The sequence below is a fragment of the Acanthochromis polyacanthus genome, chromosome 17 (assembly GCF_021347895.1).
Source record: "Acanthochromis polyacanthus isolate Apoly-LR-REF ecotype Palm Island chromosome 17, KAUST_Apoly_ChrSc, whole genome shotgun sequence".
NCBI lineage: Eukaryota > Metazoa > Chordata > Actinopteri > Pomacentridae > Acanthochromis > Acanthochromis polyacanthus.
In genome coordinates this window covers 22,855,232-22,873,820 of record NC_067129.1, presented here as the reverse complement: position 1 = coordinate 22,873,820, position 18,589 = coordinate 22,855,232, and the positions used below count along the sequence as shown (strand labels likewise).

Here is an 18,589-nt window from a genome sequence, read left to right as displayed (position 1 = left end):
ATTCAAAAATGAAACATTCATATCTAGCCAAGTTCGCTTGAGAAAACAAACGCTGACAGGATGATGCTTGTCAGGGTTGTGTTGATTACAGTAGTCATAGCTTTTATTAGTCATAGCAGCTAAAATATCACTTACCATGTAGATGTCACGTCACTAATGAAACCATAAAATCCACACTTCCTAATTCCCAATGATTTTAAGTACACTGCCTGTCCAAAAAAAAAAAAAAATGCCACCTGGATTTCACTCAGCAAATCGGTAAGAGCCTTCCATTGAATACTTGCTGCAGTGATGAATATGTTTCAGCTGCAACGACGTCTTTAACCCTAGCTGATACAATGAGGAGCTTCTCATTTCTTAAACAACCGTGTCAGAAGACATATCCTGTGGTCATGGAAAGGATGGTAATCTGTCTCAGAAGGGTCAAATTATTGGCCTGCATCAAGCAAAGAAAACCATTATTGAGATTACTGAAACTACTAAAATTGTACCATCCACTGCATTATTAAAACTTGGAAGTATCGTGGTGAACCATCATCTTTGAGCAACAAATGTGGTCGGTCTTGTGGTCTGATGAGTGTAGACATGCCCTGTTCCAAAGTGATGGGCCCATCAGGGTAAGAAGAGAGGCGGATGAAGTGATGCACTCATCATGGCTAGTGTCTACCGTACAAATCTGTGGAGACAACGTTATGATCTGGGGTTGGTCAGGTTCAACAACGTCATGTGCCCAAAGAATGAAGTCAACAGACTACCTGTATATACTGAATGATCAGGTTTTTCCATCAATGGAGTTTTTCTTCCTTGGTGGCATGGGCATGTTACAAGATGATGATGCCAGGATTCATGGGGCTCACATGGTGAATGAGTGGTTCAGGGAGCATGAAATGTCATTTTCACATGTGGATTGGCCTCCACAGAGAGCCCCAGACCTCAGCCCCATTGAGAATCTTTGGGACATTCTTGAGAAGACTTTTGCACAGCGGTCTGACTTTCCCATCATCAGTGCAAGATCTTGACAGAAAATTAATGCAACTCTGGACAGAAATAAATGCTGTGACATTACAAAAGCTTATCAAAATGATGCCACTGCTAATGTGTGCCGTTTTCAAAGCTAAAGGTGGTTCAACGAAATAACAGAGTGTTCAACTTTTTTTTGGGAGGGGCAGTGTAGTATGCTGTAATCACTATTAAAAATATGATCCCTCTTAATTAAGACACTGTTATCACAAAGCTTCAAAGTTTCTGTCATGCAGTATTAAGCTGTTGAACTGTCATTAGCAGATACTAGGTTTCTTTAATAACATACCTCCTGCAGTGCTAACATGAAGGAAGAGTGCATCACCTGTGGCCAAACTTACTCAGGTGTATTTTCTCTCTTCTTCTTTTTTCCTTCCTGTCAGGACCGAGAGCAGTCCAGGATGGCAGCGGCGGTGCAATGGGAGTGCACTCACACACCTGTCTCCTCTTCATAGTGTTTCTGCCCTTCCTGCTCAGATTTTGAAGAGGAATGGAATTGAACAGAAGCGTTTTGTGTGTCTGTGTGAGTGTGTGTGCGCGCGTATGTGTATTTTTTTTTTTTTCCCAACCGGAACCATAAACTGATGCACACTGAGTGCATGAAATCTCCTGCAACGTATTGATGTTGACCCACTAAATAAGTACGTAATAAGTTTCTGTTGGGTTTCTGTTTGTTTTTCTGTTTAGATTTCAAGGATGTAACAAATGTTTCACCTTTTAATTGAATTTTATTGGATATTTTTGTCACTAAATTATATTATTCTGGATTAGCTCTTTTTATGTGTACATCTAAAGGAAAAAAAAGATTTTCTAAAAAGGGATTTCTCTTATTCAAATGGGTTTGTCTTAATTTTTAGCCACATTGCATAGTCATGTCAACTCCAAGAAAAGGCACATTTACAGCAAGTATGAGAGGTGAATGTTAAATACCTCAAAGTCAAACTGAGACAGTGAAGCGGAAGGAATTTAGGTTACCCCGAGGCTGAAAGCCTGGTATTATCATATTTTAATGTATAATAATTATCATTCAGTCTGGTTGTTGAAAGCAGAATTGTTTTTGACCTTCAAGTGTTTTCGTTCTCAGCATTCTAGTGATATACTTGCAGTTGTGTTATGCTAATCTTTATAACTTTATTTTTTCAATTATGTTTAGTTTTAAATATTTTTGAGAAGGGAAAATATGAAGCTGTAATTATCTAGAACAAATGCCCTAATTTCCTGTCTTTCTTTTTTTTTGTTTGTTTTTTTCTTAATTGGTACCAGTTGTATGCAAAAATGGTGTCAAGAACAATTATGTTAGAGTTAAGTAATTAGAAATAGAGGGAACGTTTACTCCATGTTGAGTGGAGTCAACATCTGACTTAAATAATGCAGATTTATTAATGCTTTTGCTACTTGTTTGAACATCATGCCATTTATACACAATACCGTTGTCTGAGAAAATCTTCTTGTTCATGTTCCAAACCAGCACATGAGGGTTAGAGACCAATCAATAAGATCATGTTAACAGAAAATAAATACTTGTTGCATGTATTTAGACACAATTAACCCAAAGACTTTAGCAGTTTGTACAATTACACAATTCACAGAATTTCTGTCTTCTTCTCTCAACACCAAACAAAACACACTTTTTCCATGGACATGTGTTTTAACATAAGTGGGGATAATTTTTTTTTGGGGGGGTGGGGAATCATCTGAAATGATGGATACCTTTAAACCAAAATGTACAGTGTGTGATTCAGACTGTGAGATGTCCATCTGAACATGACTTTTCTTGCTCTTACCGAAACAGGGCTTACTGTACAATATGCGAGGAAAATTGCAATAACAGAGACTGATCAGAGGTCTGAGCAAAAAAGGCCACAACTGTTCTTATCATTGCCATATAGCTTGCATTATCAGAAAAATACAGGATATAAGAGAAAACAAGAAAATTAGATCTCTCTGTTTTATTATGGACAAAGATCAGTGCAGTCAGAGAGCCACAGGCGTTACAAGAGGCAGCGAACAGGCGACACCTCCGTTCCCGTATTTTGTTGTGAGCGTGAGGATTTTATGCAACAATCAGTAACCTCTCACAACACAACAGCTAGCATTTACACGGTTCATTTATCTTCATTCACCTTTCATGAGTTGAAAAGTAACTTACACCACGTCCCAGGCTACCCTCACACCCTCCCCCTGAGTGGCAACGGCAGAAATGTGGTGTTTACTGGGCTACTGGCTTTGAAATGAGGAAGAGACGTCGCGCATCTCTTGCAAAATGCTGTTTGTTTTTCTACGCTGCCAGTTTCCGTAAGAGCTGTACTCCGTGTCATTTTGCATTTTTTTACAATTCCATTAACATGCCATCAAACAGGAACAGTGAATTTAAACTAATTAGTGTGTGTGTCTGTTTAGTGTCGGGGCAATGGTGCAGTTCTTATGATCTCACAACTCTGACAGAGTGTGTTTTCACATATGGTTATTTTTAGATTAGCCCCAAAGGAAAAATATGTGCAACAGGAGCAACAATATCTGCTCTTTTCGTGCCCAACTTTTACTCCCCTAAATAAAAATATTTCAAAATGATCATTTTTTTTCCATGGCTTACATTGGCTCTGGTGAGGTCCTAGTCCATCAATCACGTACACCTCTGTTTTTCTTTTGAACTCAGCCCCTTTGTGGCTCTCGGGGATGACAAGGTTTGTCCTCCTTATTGTGAAAAAAAGAGCCAATATCCAAATCAAAGAGGCATGAAACAGATAGGGCCATTATTGAAATTGATCAGGGTAATCATCAGCTGAATCTGACAGGCTAATCATGGTTTGTTTTCACACACGAGACAAAGAGAAAGAGGGAGATTGCAGGCTATTATTCATCTCCAGCACAGTGATGTTTGGAAATGACATGGTAATTATTCCATCCTGGCTTGAAAGATGGCACAACTGATCTCACATCTATCCTGCGCAGTCATTTTGCCACAAGATTAACCACATTTAAGATCAACTCAAGTCAGATCACCTCCCAGGCAGGTCTGCACTGGGCCCCCTTCAGAAGGGTCCATGCCAAGCAGCTGCCTTCAGTATTGGACAAACAATCACAGCCTTTAAAGTTACATTAAGGGTTTAAAAGAATTGCTTGTGTAATATTTTCTCGAGGAATATCAAACATATAACTCACTTCCTCCCTTTAACATATAAACACACAGATCGTCTTTAGGAGATGTAAGACAGTTTATTATGTCCACTATTTCTGGCGGCACACATTGTAAAACCTGGTTCATTTGTTTTATTTTTAACGAGTCCCCACATATGTTACATCCGCGAAAGGGTGAGGTGAGTGACAAATGTACAGAAAAATAAAAACGGGTAATGAGGCTGGAAAACTGATCATGTAACAGCAAAAAATATTTATTCACAAAAACTTTTAAAACCAGAATCCGACATGAGGCGAGCTTCTTTAACACGAAGCTGATCCCGCGATCACAAAGTCCTTTAAGCGCCACAATCTTGGCTTCAGCAGAACGCTACAACACCGTCTCAGCGCACTAGCAGCTGATCTGGCCCGCTGGCAACAATGATCTGGGTGGCTCAGCTTTTAACCATCCCTGTTGAATTGGAAGGAGCCACAGGTGCAACTGGCCGTTCCCGCAAGGTGTAACCTGAGAAAAAGGGGAGAAAACAGAAAAAAGAGAAGAGCAAAAAAACACAACCTACCCTACCTACTCACAGACACACACCAAGGAACGTAATAAACAGTTGTTCACCAATTTTCCCACTTATTTATTGGCACAGCAATTATCACCTCTGAGTAGTATTTATCTCTGGTTGAGCATTTGTTTGTTCACGGAAGGGAATTCACACAGCAGTACTGTTTCTCCAGCACTCCATCGGTTTGTGAAAGGTCAGTGCAGACAGTTGGATGTTTTTAGATGTGCTTTGTCCTCAATAATTCTGATATTGGGTTTTTGGATTGTGTTCAGGACATATCGAATGCAGCGCGGTATAATTTGTCCAGTCAAGCACACTATCGCTGAGAACAAACCCATTTAAGTGCTGAGTTCTGTACAAACCAGCAGGGCTACTCTCAAAACATAACATTCATCTGTTTTGTTTTGTTTTTAAAAAATGCTTAACCTGAATATGTGAGGTGGTTCTAAAGCTGACATCGCCTAATAATCCACCTGTTCATATCATTGCGATATGGTCACTGTGACAGTGATTCAGAGTTGATGCTGCGCTGAGTACGACTGACTTCAAACCACAACTGTGAACCTATTATCAGTTTAAGAACCACACCAATTGGCAATATCAAACAACAGCAGTCTATGAGGTCTGTTGTTATAAAAAAATGTTAAACTGTGGAACACTGAGCTAAAGTAACTGCACAGAAGGGAGTGAGGAGTCTGATCTGTGATCTTAGAATGACGTGTTCTGCCTTTTCAGTGGAGATGGAAAACAGTCGGTGCCGGACAGATCACAGTTGGAAATTCCGCTAGATCACATTTCCTAAACTTTTGGCCTTGGTCTGTACCGTGTATAGCGGAAAGAAAGACATAATCTTCATTCTCTTGTTCTCAAATCCCTGCTGTTCCAAATGTGTAAAAAGAGAAGCGTGTAGAGAAAGCTGCCTCTTTAAAGGCTTAATTTGGATTGCTTTCTGACCTGAGGCCTTTTGTATTACTTAGCGCCAGTGTTCTTGATGCATTATAGGCACTGGTAGCCTCAAGGTTAGACAAGCTGGCTTGCTGAGTTAAATAAACACAATCACATTACATTTAGTGAGACAGTGTAATGTTTTGTGTTGCACAACAGAGCTATTTACTATGTTATGGCTCATTTCGTTGAGAAAACTCCAGTAAGCTCTCAGCTGGTCCTCATATTGTCCTGTTGTTAGCCGGACTCATCCTCAAATGGACAACTTAAGGGGCTGTACAGTCATGAACAAAAGTTTAGATGCACTTGTAAAGACTATACATATCATGGCAGTGTTAAATTTCCAGTGACTTCTACAGCTATTAATTTTGCCTTATTGGAACATCCAACTCCCTTCAAGACTCAACCTTCAGGATCATGATTGTTTTTTTCTGAAGAATGTGGTAATCCTCCTTCTTCATTCCATTTGCTATGCACATTACCCTGCTTGTAACTATGTATGGTGATGATGCTCTTCGGGTTGAACTTCAGTCGAGTCCTTTTTTTGACCGCCACATTGTAGTGTTTATGTCTGAGCCTGGTGAATGCATCGAGTTGACCTTATTTGAACTGGCTCAGATGGGTCAACAGCTGTAGTCAATTGTAATTACTCACAAAAAATTAAGAAGCTGTCCTACGAAAATAATTTTTACAACCTTGCCTACAGCAAGGAAAAGAACCAAAATGCATGATTGTTTTTGTTTAGTTACTCTGCCAAGGAATGCAACAGACTTTTGTGACAATCAGCATGTCTCTCTGTTAATCTGTGAATCTGTCTGTGCACAACAATACTGAATAATGGACTCAAGGATTTGGATGAAATTTTCAGGGAAGGTCAGAAATTACAAAAAGACCATCTGATTAGATTTTGGCAGTGATGTAGCTTCCAGTCTAGATCCACAGATTTGTTTAAGATTACTGTATCATTGTGAGATAGCAGCACATCGTCACTGTAACTACGACAACAAGTGAACGTCAGCAGCCACCTGACGATCACATTATTGCGATCCTGCTACAAATCGACCACTGCAGACTTACCAGGACTTATCCATTGGAAATCATACAATGACTGAGCAGCCTTGGTGGAGTGCTGTGCTCTCTGAGTGCTTTTCTTGTTTTAATTTTTTTTTTTTTTGTGACAAATACACATAGGTTTTAATCATTCTGACAGAAAATTAAAAGTTGTGTGAATCATTGAAAACACAAGTCTGCCATGATATACATTGTCTTTACAAGTATATGCAAACTTTTGAAGTCTTACACAGTATGATGACTTCAGCTCTTTGTTAAATACAGGAACATTGTGTTTATGAAACCTGTCAATTGAAAGTTGAAATGGATTATTTCTTTCCGTGCCGTACGCTTCCAGCAGCTGCATATAACATGCATCACGGTCTGACAAACTGAACCCAGCAGGCGCTGACATACCTATTTCAATGGGAAAGAAACCAGTTTCATAATTGGAAATAATTCATCATCTCGTATACAAACAGTCATACTGCAGTTTCCTTTTGTGTGGCATTAAAAAGAAGTCAACCTCTCTACTGTCTTGTTAGAGCCAATACAAATGCTTTCAACTCCCACCAAGCATGACTTTTAAAAAGGATATGCAAGTCCTATTCAAGCAAAACTTATAATGATAAAAATCTAGCAAACTGGAGAGAGGATCTTGGAAATACACTGGCAAAATATTTCTGATCCTCCTCCAAAGTTCATCTATGAAACCGCAGTGAGAAGGCATGGATACACATAACTTTTCCTGTTTTTGTCTGACTTCATTCAGTCAGCTCTGAATCACAGCCCGTGAAGGCTTTTATGATGGCAGTAGCATTGCATATTTATGCTGATATGACCAATTTCATTGTCTGTTTGAGTAACACACAGGGATTGAAGGACTCGTTCTCTGTCTCAGCCAAAACAAACATGGGCCCAGTTGGAAGATGGGCTGAGTGGGGGAAAAAGGCTATGGGTATATTTCTTTTATTTGTCTCCATATGTGTAAGGCAGGAAAGCAGTCTTTGAAGAAATTTGGATACCATTTTAAATGACTGAGCTTGTATTGCACCTATCAGATGGTACTATTAATTTTAGGTGTTTGTGACATTTGTGTAATTTGCATCAGAGTCTAGAAGACATCACTTTTGGATGTGAACTTTGGTTAGACAGGAGAAATCAAACCTTTGTCCCCGCTGTCAGGCAATTATCTTAGCAGACGCATGTCTTAGACTCACAATCTGATTTGTTTTGGACGACTTACACTGCTAAAATTCTGCCCTTGGCCTCGCTAAAAGTTCCCAGGGCTCTTCTTTAGATCAGATTGTTCCCAAAGTGGACACTATGTTATTTGATTCTCTGCATTGTAAAGGATTGTTGGTTCATATGTATTTTCTCGATGAAAAGTGTGTGCTCATATTTAAGACTGACAATAATAAAATGTTGTATCTTAAGATCGTGTGGTTTGAATATATATATATTTTTATATATTTAGTCGTTGTCAATGTCAAATGAAATATCTTATAATATAGCACTGCCAGCAGACTTTTCCATGGTGTACAAGCAGCAGAGTTTCCTGCAGTGGCACCTATCCAGAAATAAGACAAACCTATTGATTTTCCTATCCCTCAGAAGTCCTGACCTTGGACTGAGCTCTTTGTGGTCTGTCCACTACATTACCGACAACTGCTAACTGCAGTTCTCTAAATGACACCAGTGTGTCTTCCAGCCTGAACAGTGTATTTTAAAAGTTCCGGTACATCAATTATGTACAACCACAGCAGGAGGTCTACCATAACACTCTGAATGTGTTTCTCATCCTCCACCATGAATGCTAATTGCATACTGTAGCTGCATGCAAAAGCAATTTCTGTTCTTGTTCATTCTTTCACTTTATAGATATTAGATATCAAAATGAATTGTTTCCAATGTGAATTGTCTCTGGCAGTGATACTGATGACATGGAGCAATGTTCTGCAATGCTACAGTGTGGTAAATAATACCAAGATTTGTTTATAGGGTATATGGTATTTTCGTTTTTATCCCTTTCATTGTAGATTTTTTTCAGCTGTGACAGGAAAAAAAATGGCTTGGCAGTTGATACCCCACTGCTCTACTTCAACCTCAACGAATATTTAATTCATGCAAACATCTGCTCTCGGCAGCTGAGTGTTGCTCATTACACCAGAGACTGAATACGGTGATGCCATTAGAAAGATAAAATATATCACTTTGCCTTATGTTAAAGGGCAGCATCTCTACAATCAAAACGAACGTAGAAATGCACAATTTTACAGCATTCCAGGCTATGTGTATTTTTTAGGTTGTGTTGCTCTGATACATGGTTTGTCACTTAAGAAAACTGAAGCTAATGAAGTACTAAAGGGAATCGGTTAACCCCAAAATACTTAAACCATTATAGCCAGCAGCTCATTGTGTCAAGGTTATTGATAAATCAAGAAAAACATGCGTTCACCCTGAGCATGCTGGATATGGAGTATTTGGATCACATAATCTTAGCCTGATTATACAAGGGGTATTGTGATATCTACACTCTGGTTCTCATAGAACAATTTAAAGAACTATCAGGGTGGCCAGAGGCTAACATTGTTTGTTACCAGTCTTATTCAGGGTCTGATTCAACACAGTTGAACCCTATGCGAAAGCCCCATGCAATAATACTTAAATAGTTAATGAAGCAAATGGGGTCTGATATGCAGCATTTAATATCCAACATCTGGCACGACCGAGCTTTGACTCAGTTTATTCTCAGATGAGGACATTTAAATAAGACTGGAAGCGGTGAAATGTAGTATGATACCCGGTAATTACAGTCTCAGTCCTCCTCTGGATGCGCTTGGTTAGGAGAGAATAATCAATACTGAGGATCAGTAGCCATGTTGGAACCTCTTTCAGCTGCTTGAAAATGTACATACTGATGTTAAACAGTTCTAAAGTTTGGCAGATGTTAGCATGCTCTCATTTGCTAATTTGTGGTAAGGACGATGATGACACTAGTAGAAAAGTAAGTGGATCATCAACTATTTATTCTGACAATTCATGCAATAGCTGATGAGACATTTCCCTTTGGGACTGGGAATTACTTAGAATTTGTAAAAAAAATATATAAAAAAAAATAATGTCCTGGCAGTGAACTGCATCGTGGCTTGGTGGTTAGGATTTTCACCTTGCATCTAGAAGATCCCTAGTTCATCGTCCGGGCCTTCCTGGGATCTTTCTGCACGGAACTTGCATGTTCTCCCTGTGAATTTGTGGGTTTTCTCCAGGTACTTTGACTTCCTCCCACAATCCAAGAACACGCTGAGGTTAATTGATGAGTCTAATTTCTCTGAAGGCGTGAATACAAGTGTGACTGTCTGTACATTTAACCTTGTGATAGACTGGTGAACTGTCCAGGGAGTTCCCTGTCTTCACGCTAAGTCTGCTGGGATAGACTCCAGACCCCCACGACCCTAATGAGGATTAAGCAGTTTATAGATAATAGAAGGATGGATGGATGTCCTGGCAGTCCATCCAATAGCATATACCTCAATGTGGAACAAATGGTTGGACTCACAGACCATGCTGTTACTACGGTTAAAACCAAAAAGTTTTACAGTATACCGAGGCTGAACTGAGACAAGAGCAATATAAGTAAAAAAGTGGCAAAGTATGCAGAATTGAATTGCCCATCATGATTAAGTTGCAAGGACTGGTGATTGATTAAGTTTTCATGCTCTTACCAGAACTCTATTCAACAAATTTGTTATTTTAGAGTCCATGCTTCCATGCTCCAAACTTTTGTCATCTTCGTGGACTTTTTAACTCTATTTCCAACCAAAGTCAACAAGCCGTAGGTATGAGCTAACCCTGCATTCAAAATCTGGTATACCTTCCTTAGTTTTGACATCGTAACCTTTTTTTATTTTATTTTATTTATTTATTTTTTGCCAGTTTAAAACTTGTCTGTGTACCTTGCTTATTTTGAACTCTGGATACTGACTGGATGCAGTAGCAATTCAGGGTCAGCTGTGTGTGAAAAGGCACTCTTGTAAAAAAAAAATAATAATAAAGGATGAACTAGCCAGAGGTGATTTTGAATATGTGGCCCATCTCAAGTTTACGAACTCTCTTTCCTCATTTTTCCACTACTGTTTGAGTTGTTTAAGTTTTCCCTGATTTTTTATTTATTTTTTTACTGAATTCATGGTGTTTTCAGTGACTAATATGTTACATAGCCAAAGGACTTTTGAATGTCTTGCTTTAGTCTCCTGAGACTCAACATGTCTCTTTGACAAACGTCTTTTGGGAAAATAATCAATATAATGGCAACAACAGCAACAATTCTTCTTCTTGTTATTATTCTAATTATCATTATTGTCATTGAGAACAACAACAATAAGAAGAGGAAGAAGACGACGACAAGTGAATAAAAAAAGGGGGGGGGATCTATATTCACATTGTACTCCTTTGCATGTTTATGAGAATGGCTGCAGGGATTTGATTTGATTGTTCAGAAATGTTTATGCTCAAACATCAGTCCTGTCAATCATCTTGTGACATTTTGCTTTTACTGTGCTCTGGTGGAAACCTGGTAACCAGATGCAGGACAATGTACCTGATTGATTAGTATGTACAGTTGGTGGTGGTCTTGACCAAAGCCTGAGGCTATGGCTCCGTTGCTGAGGCATTCACTTGAGACATGGATAAATCGGAGACTCAGTTTCTTTGCTTTGTAAAAAATATTTCTTTATGTGGTTAACATTATTGTTGAAGTCATGATATCACCACTGTTGTGTTGAGCTGAAACTTCCCCTGCTTTTAAAACCGACTGGGAAAATATTAGGATCTTGACAATATGTCAAGGTGTAACTGTAAGTGGATTTGAAATGACAGCATTATCAGGAACCCAAAAAGGCAAAATATTATGTATTATTAGATGGTTAGTTATGAAATTTTGTTCAGACATGCATGGGCACCTGAGGTTAGACTGACTGACCTGACTTTAGATAGCTATCTAGCTAGCTAGCTAGCTAGCTACTTTAATAATCCTGATGGAAATATTCAGCAGCTTACGTACAATAACAAAAAGACAAAACAGGCAGGTTAGTAACATTAATGTTAAAGGTTAGTATATACTCTGAAAAACTTGCGATACGATACTATAAAATATCACTTCCAATTTTAAAATCTATAGATATACTGACTGTATTAAATGTCAATATACGGTATTCACACCTTTCAAGGCACAGTGATTTAAAGTGGTTTAAAGTAACAGCTAAGTAACTGACCAACTAGTAGCATTGCAATCAGCCAAAATTGCACTTTGTTCTTAGTTGTTAATTAAAAAATGCCGGCATGCTAGCAGGCTAAAGTAAGATAGTAGAAATAGTTTTTATCTGCTGGCACAATTAGCAGTATGTTAACCTACTAATAGCCAAACCCACATTTCCTAGAAAAGATTAAAAGTCAATAGCAAATTTTGGTAGAGTGAAAACAGCATGCAGTACATAATGATTCAACAAGCATGTGTCCATAAAGATGACAGAAAAGTTTAAACTGTAATTTTGTTATGTAGGGAATTACTGTTGTTGTAGATAAATTCAAGTTTGTTTATATAGCAGCATTTTACAACAAAATGTCATATCATAGCACTTAACATAGTGAGACGAAGACCTTACAAATCTAGAACAGAGAATCCAACAATCAAAAGATCCCTTTGCGATTTTTTTGAGTGTTTGAATAGTCTGTGCTTTGACATTATGTATAGTTTAACAATTTTGATTCAGAATGCGCTGATGTAATTTAAAACAGATCAGCAGAATTGTTCACCTTCAAAACAAATGTCATGGCAGAATCCAGTTGTTGCTAAAAATCAATTCCTTCTCCCTAAAAATATGCTTATGTTATAAAAATATGCTTATGTTATGTAAGAAATACTACGCCAGGTATGTTTTTCTTTATGTTTTGGAAGTGCAATTGGCCTAATAATTGCTTCCAAAGCTATTAATTAAGCGTAGAGAAACATTATGATCTTTGTCAAATTGACCATGTTTCCCTACAGAAGTCTTTCATTAACATAACACATGAAACTCTTGGCTATTTTAGAAAATTTCTGCCTGTAGATGGTGAATACAGTGGTTTCCAGATAAATCCTGCCAAAAAATACTACAGCAAAGGTCAAACTGCTTCACCTGATGCAACAAACCTTCATGTTTCTTTGCACTATGAAGACTTCCAGGTAGGGATCACTGTGGCCACCGTTTCAAGCAGGTGAAAACAAAGTAGCCAGTACAAACCATGCGAACAGAATCTGGAGACGCTTCAGATCATTGCATCCCAACTTGAACTCCTATCATCCGGTCTTCATCACAAGGAAGTTTCCATCGCCACCAACGAAGCAGGAAATGGAGTGCAGTCGGGGCAGAAGTAAGAGAACAGCTGTGGTTCAAGTCCACAATGTGTTTGACTGTCACTAAACTTCCAGGATCTGTCGACTGAGGACAATGAGTTAAACGTATACGGCATATATTCCAACCAGAATTTATGTGGTGGAAAATATCCAGGTCAACAAATGTCATACTCCGTAAAGATCTAACCCGACTTCAGTCCAGCAGCGAAACCACCAGTTCTAACCGATCAGATTACTGGTTTATCCAAATCTATACATTCCTCTTCATAGTTTGTGTCTGAAAGTCAACAAACCAACATCTCCACAACAGTTAGACCTAAATTAAAAAGTAAATACCTTGGGCTCAATGGGTGAGAGACAAAAAAAAGAGTATTTTTGGAATACCTACAATCAGGACAGCAAAATTTAAAATTTTAACTGCTGCTAGTCACCTTTTTTAGATAAAAGGATAAATAACTGCCTCATAAAAATAAGTCAGTGACACTGATTTTTTAAGCCTCTTCTAAAAACTCCCAACAGCAAGTCTAATAAATGTACTGTAATGCCACAGAAACGAAGCACAATAGTGCAACATCCTGCTAAAAAATAAAAGATTAAAAGACAAACAACAAAAAAGAAACAAAAAAACGTATAATCTTCTGAACTCCTTCTAATCTAACTGATCATGTCAGTAAGTGCGATGTAAGCAAGAGACATGCTTACTCTAAATTGCATTTGACAATGGAAATATGTTCTATACTAATGAATTGAGTTTTATATAGAAAAGTAAACTCATAAGCATACTTATACACCAACAGTGACAGAACAAGAAACTGCTGGAAGACATACTGTAAATACTAATTGTCAGACACAATGCACAGTCTTTGTGTTGCGGAGCGCCCACTTAGAGGTCCATGACAGACATCTAAGCACTGGAGAAATGTCTCGCTGTCTACCTTCTAATTCCCAGTTGGAGCCATCTCTTCCCCCATAGTCTCTCCACTGTATTTCAGTCTAATTAATGTCAAAATGAAGTAAAAACAATTAAGAATGTATGTCCAAAAAGTTGTTGATTTTTTCTTCCACTCTCTTGATTTTCTCTCTTACAGAGGCAAGCAATGATCTTAATGGCTGGTAACCATATTTTGAGCGTCCTGATGGTCTCCCAGGACTGCCGGGTTTACTGTAGCTAAGCAGGGGGGAGGACAACGCAGTGTTTGTTAAAACCAAAAGACACAACATCAATGCTGAAAAAGGCCAAACTGCAGCTTTGTCGTTGCAAAATCTGATGAAACTATGTTTTATAGATTCACAATGAAATGTAGTATTGCCATACATGAAAGAATTGCTTATTGTGCAATAATGCACTAATGGTGATCAGGAATCTGCCATGGACTAAACCAACAAGCCTTGGCTTTATTAAAAAAAAAACATTTCAGAAAACCTTTTACAATATGTTCACTTTCATATCAGTAACTTTAAAAAAAAAAAAATAATTACAGTAATATCCCAGAGATAATGATTAACTGTATAAAAGAAGAAGAGTCGCATGGATTGTTTTGACATTTAATAGAGAGTTTAGTGTCTGACTGTAATTCTGTTCAGTGAATGTATAATTTAAGTTATGAAGATATGTTTTGTTTTTGCTTAAGCACTTTTGATTGTTTAGTTGGCTGATGTGGTCAACTTCAAGCTGTGGAGTGTGTGCATTAAAATCCTCCAAGACAAATGTTGCAAAGTGGTTGCTGGAGTTATTTCAATTATGCATATATTTATGGAAAATACTGAAATGTGTTGTGCACATCCAGCCACAGAACTTTTATCCATATTTTACATAAAGAACCATTTTCAATACTGCCTGCCCTTGCTCTGTTTTTTCAGATTTTTTTTTACACTCAATGTTTTTTTTTTATTATCCCTTAATGTTATCTCTATAATAAGATTTTAACAGGCATAATGCTCTTAAATTACACCAGAATTCAGGAAATAGGATCAATAATTTTCAAAATTTTCTGGGGGGCGGCCCCCAGACCAACCTGTCAGCATCCCACACAAACCAAATCTCACTCTAAGTTGGCAGCCCTGATTTATTTAATTTCTTTTCAGAATAAATGGCACCTTCCACAGAATGTAAAATTTATAGGAAACGAGAGTTGTAGTAGTCTGAAGGAATTTAAAGAGGTATTAGAAAGCAATAATGAGATGACATGCTTATAAAACAGCAACTGTTGCCTGTGAGGATCATTAGCAACTTCCTGATTTATTGAATGAAATACATTGCTGCTGCATGTAGGGCTGCAACTAACGACGCGTCAACTAATCATCTGAGCACGATACGTCATCAAACGCGAAAGTGAGCGTGCAATGCAACAGAAATCACCGTCCGACCGGAGCGCGGAACACAGACGGACATCGGCGCTGCATTGTGCATATATTATGTACGCATGATGCAGCGCCGATGTCCGCGTTTAGATACAGCTGTATAGTAAAAGCTGACATCCGTGTTTACGATAGATCGCGGATGTCCGCGCTGTATCGTGCATACATAATATATGCACGATGCAGCGCCGATGTCCGTCCGTGTTCCGCGCTCCGGTCGGACGGTGATTTCTGTTGCATTGCGTGCTAACTTCTGCTTTTGATGACGTATCGTGCTCAGACAATTAGTCGACGTGTCGTTAGTTGCGGCCTTAGCTGCATGCGTAGCATAATTTAAGTTGCTACATAGCCTTCCTTTTAAAATGACAGCACAGACACAAGTGTCAATGGCAGCTCACACAGTGTGAAAGACATTACATAACACCTGCCTCTGTGGACAGCATCCGGGAGAAACTAACCCTTGCTTGCTCTTTAGCACAAAACTGCAAGATGGAACTTTGCTACAGATTATGAAAAGAAGTCTGATGAATGTTGAGAGGAAATTCTTTTTCAGACAAAGATAAATTTGCTCAAGTCAGGTCAGCATGTTTCATGTAAACTTGGCAAGGACTACCACGGTAAATGCGTAGTGCACACATGATGAGCTGGGACTGCTGGGCCATGGTACTCCTCCAATGCAAAAGGTGTTGAAGAGAGGGCATTTATAGATGGCACGTGGCTGAAATAAGTGTAGACTGATGAGGACAATGTGCATTTGATCCATTTAAAGTTAAACTGTATTTAACCATCTAATTGAATGAAAAAATACTGCACAATACACTGTAATTCCAATCCTTTTCTTATTTTCATAGAATATACTTTTTCAGAATTAGACATGAGCAGTACCTCTTTTAAAATTCTTTCACTGTGTCTTAAAAAATGCTAGAACTGAATAAAAGCTACCCATTCTTCAAGGACACATGCAGCACTTCACTGAATAGACCTCCTTATTGAGTGCTTTAGCTTTTTTGTGTGTGCATTTTTTTTTTTTCATTTTTTCCTCCATTGAAATACAACAATAGATCAACCAAACTGCCATGGTACTAAAATACAGAAAGTTGTCTCAGGTGAAGGATTTTATCAGTTTAAAATTCTCAAATTGTTCCCAAATGTTTTATTCTTTCAGCATCACCAAAGGCCTACCTGTTTGATTCTGACACTGCATAGCTCAGTCTACTGGTCACGACAAGAGTAAAGATAGAACCCTCAATATGTTTTGTTGGTCGACATTTACTGTAGTTATTCAAAAAATGTGTCTCAAAAAATATGGAGAAAAACAAGAAAATTGTATTATGTTGTGCAGTTACCTTGAAATAGAAAGCAAGAGAAAACATATCCACCCACAGAGGGATAGAAGGGCCCATTCAAAAATTGTCCTGTTCATCAAATTTCAAAAAATCCATGTAAAAAATACTAGAACATGCAGTTGTTGTGTAAATGTACTTGCCCTGAGACCGAATCTAAAAAACTAGGAGAAAAGAATGTTAGAAAATGTTTTTTAAAATATCAAATAAGTCTGGAGTTCCCCCTAAAATGCCACTCCCTGATGAACAATTTGAATGTCAAATAAAACGGTTAAAATGAAATTTAACTTGCTGATTTTTGGGGAGTATTATTTTTTTCTTTGATGTCTCTTGTAATTGTGGGAACATTTTTTTGAATAAACTCAATATTTTAATTCATAATTATTATGCATGGAACCCGTGTCACTCAACAAGAACACAGCCCTGTTAGCATAACCTTTTTTGGCAGGTAGAAGAAGAAGAAAACAGTGAATCAAATGATGTGCTGGAATGAACATCAAACTGTTTTCCAAAAGAATGGGCAGAGCTTCTGTTTTTCATATTTTCATAACGCTGTCAGACTTGATTGAATGTCTCACTCTACCTCATGCAACCCTGTTATGCATAATATCAGAATAAGACAAATTTGCTTTACTTTTTTCTTTACAATTTTCCATCATCAAGTTTGTCCTCTTGGTCAGCAGTAACAGCTAGCTAAATATCCAGCTTCAACCCTGTTACTGTGATTAGAGAAGGGTTAACAAACAAAACATGGAATAAAAATGATACCATTGATGCATAAGGTCAGCCAATCAAGCCTTTGATAGATTATTACTTATGTTTGATGAATATGTAACAGAAAATTGTAAAAGAGAAGGTTTATTTTTCAAAACTTTTGAAGCCCAAAGGTCGTCCATTTCTGGAATGACCTAGCCTAGCCGCGCTAGACAACCCACGGCAACGAATTTAATTTTCTGCCAGGGTCGGTCTAGTTACCCTCGGTAAGCCTCAAGGTTGGATGCTCCTAAAACTGGCCGACGAATCACCATGAAGTGTAGAGTAAGAAGGCGTGCGTAACGAAGTGACGACAGAAGCGCGACGATTCTGACAGAAACAACCTGAAACAACTAGCCTAGCCGCACTAGACAACCCACGGCAACGAATTTAATTCTCTGCCAGGGTCGACAACAAAAACGACAACAGTCGTTGAGCTCCATTAGCACCGACTCCGAATAGTCTTTCTGTTAACATGTCTGTAATATACTTGAGCTTCACCCATTGACTGTATAAATAAGGCTTCACCGAACTACCGCATCCTCTGATTTCCGGCGCTCTAGGAGCCTATTCGTTGCGCTGATTGGTTGGATACCTACCCAATTGCTGCAGAGTGATTTGAAAGACAACCTTTTAGCCCGCCTCCCTCCCTGTCGAGAGTTCCTAGACCCTTGCGTCTTCAGACCTGGGTCTAGCGCGACTAGGCTAGGAATGACCCAGAAACAGCTAGCTACAACTTGTAAAATACCACCAATACCCTGCATTTGTCAGTATCCACGCTGTAGTGTCAAAGAAAATTTGGTGCAATCATTCATTACTCTGCTAAAAGAAAAAGAAATAGGTATGATCAGATATTGGTGTCCCGTAAAAAATTTAATAACTTCCTAAATCACTGCATGTACAATTCTAAGAACCAGATGATAAGGAGAGCAAGAGAGAGAGAGAGAGAGAGAGAGAGAGAGAGAGAAACAAGACAAAAAACTCATATCTTTTTCACCAAGCATTTAAAATCACATATTTCATTGTTGCTATTC

At 38.4% G+C, this 18,589-nt stretch overlaps 1 protein-coding gene across 3 annotated transcripts in view; it reads left to right on the top strand.

Annotated features, from left to right (window-relative positions):
* Positions 1-8,143, top strand: part of ntm (neurotrimin) — a 528,885-nt gene extending 520,742 nt beyond the window's left edge. For all 3 annotated transcript variants that reach the window (XM_051937546.1, XM_051937547.1, XM_051937545.1), the window contains one exon: positions 1,404-8,143. In XM_051937546.1, the coding sequence (XP_051793506.1) occupies positions 1,404-1,504 (101 nt within the window). In that variant the 3' untranslated portion in view covers positions 1,505-8,143. The remainder of the gene's footprint in view (positions 1-1,403) is intronic.
* The last annotated feature ends 10,446 nt before the right edge of the window (positions 8,144-18,589 follow it).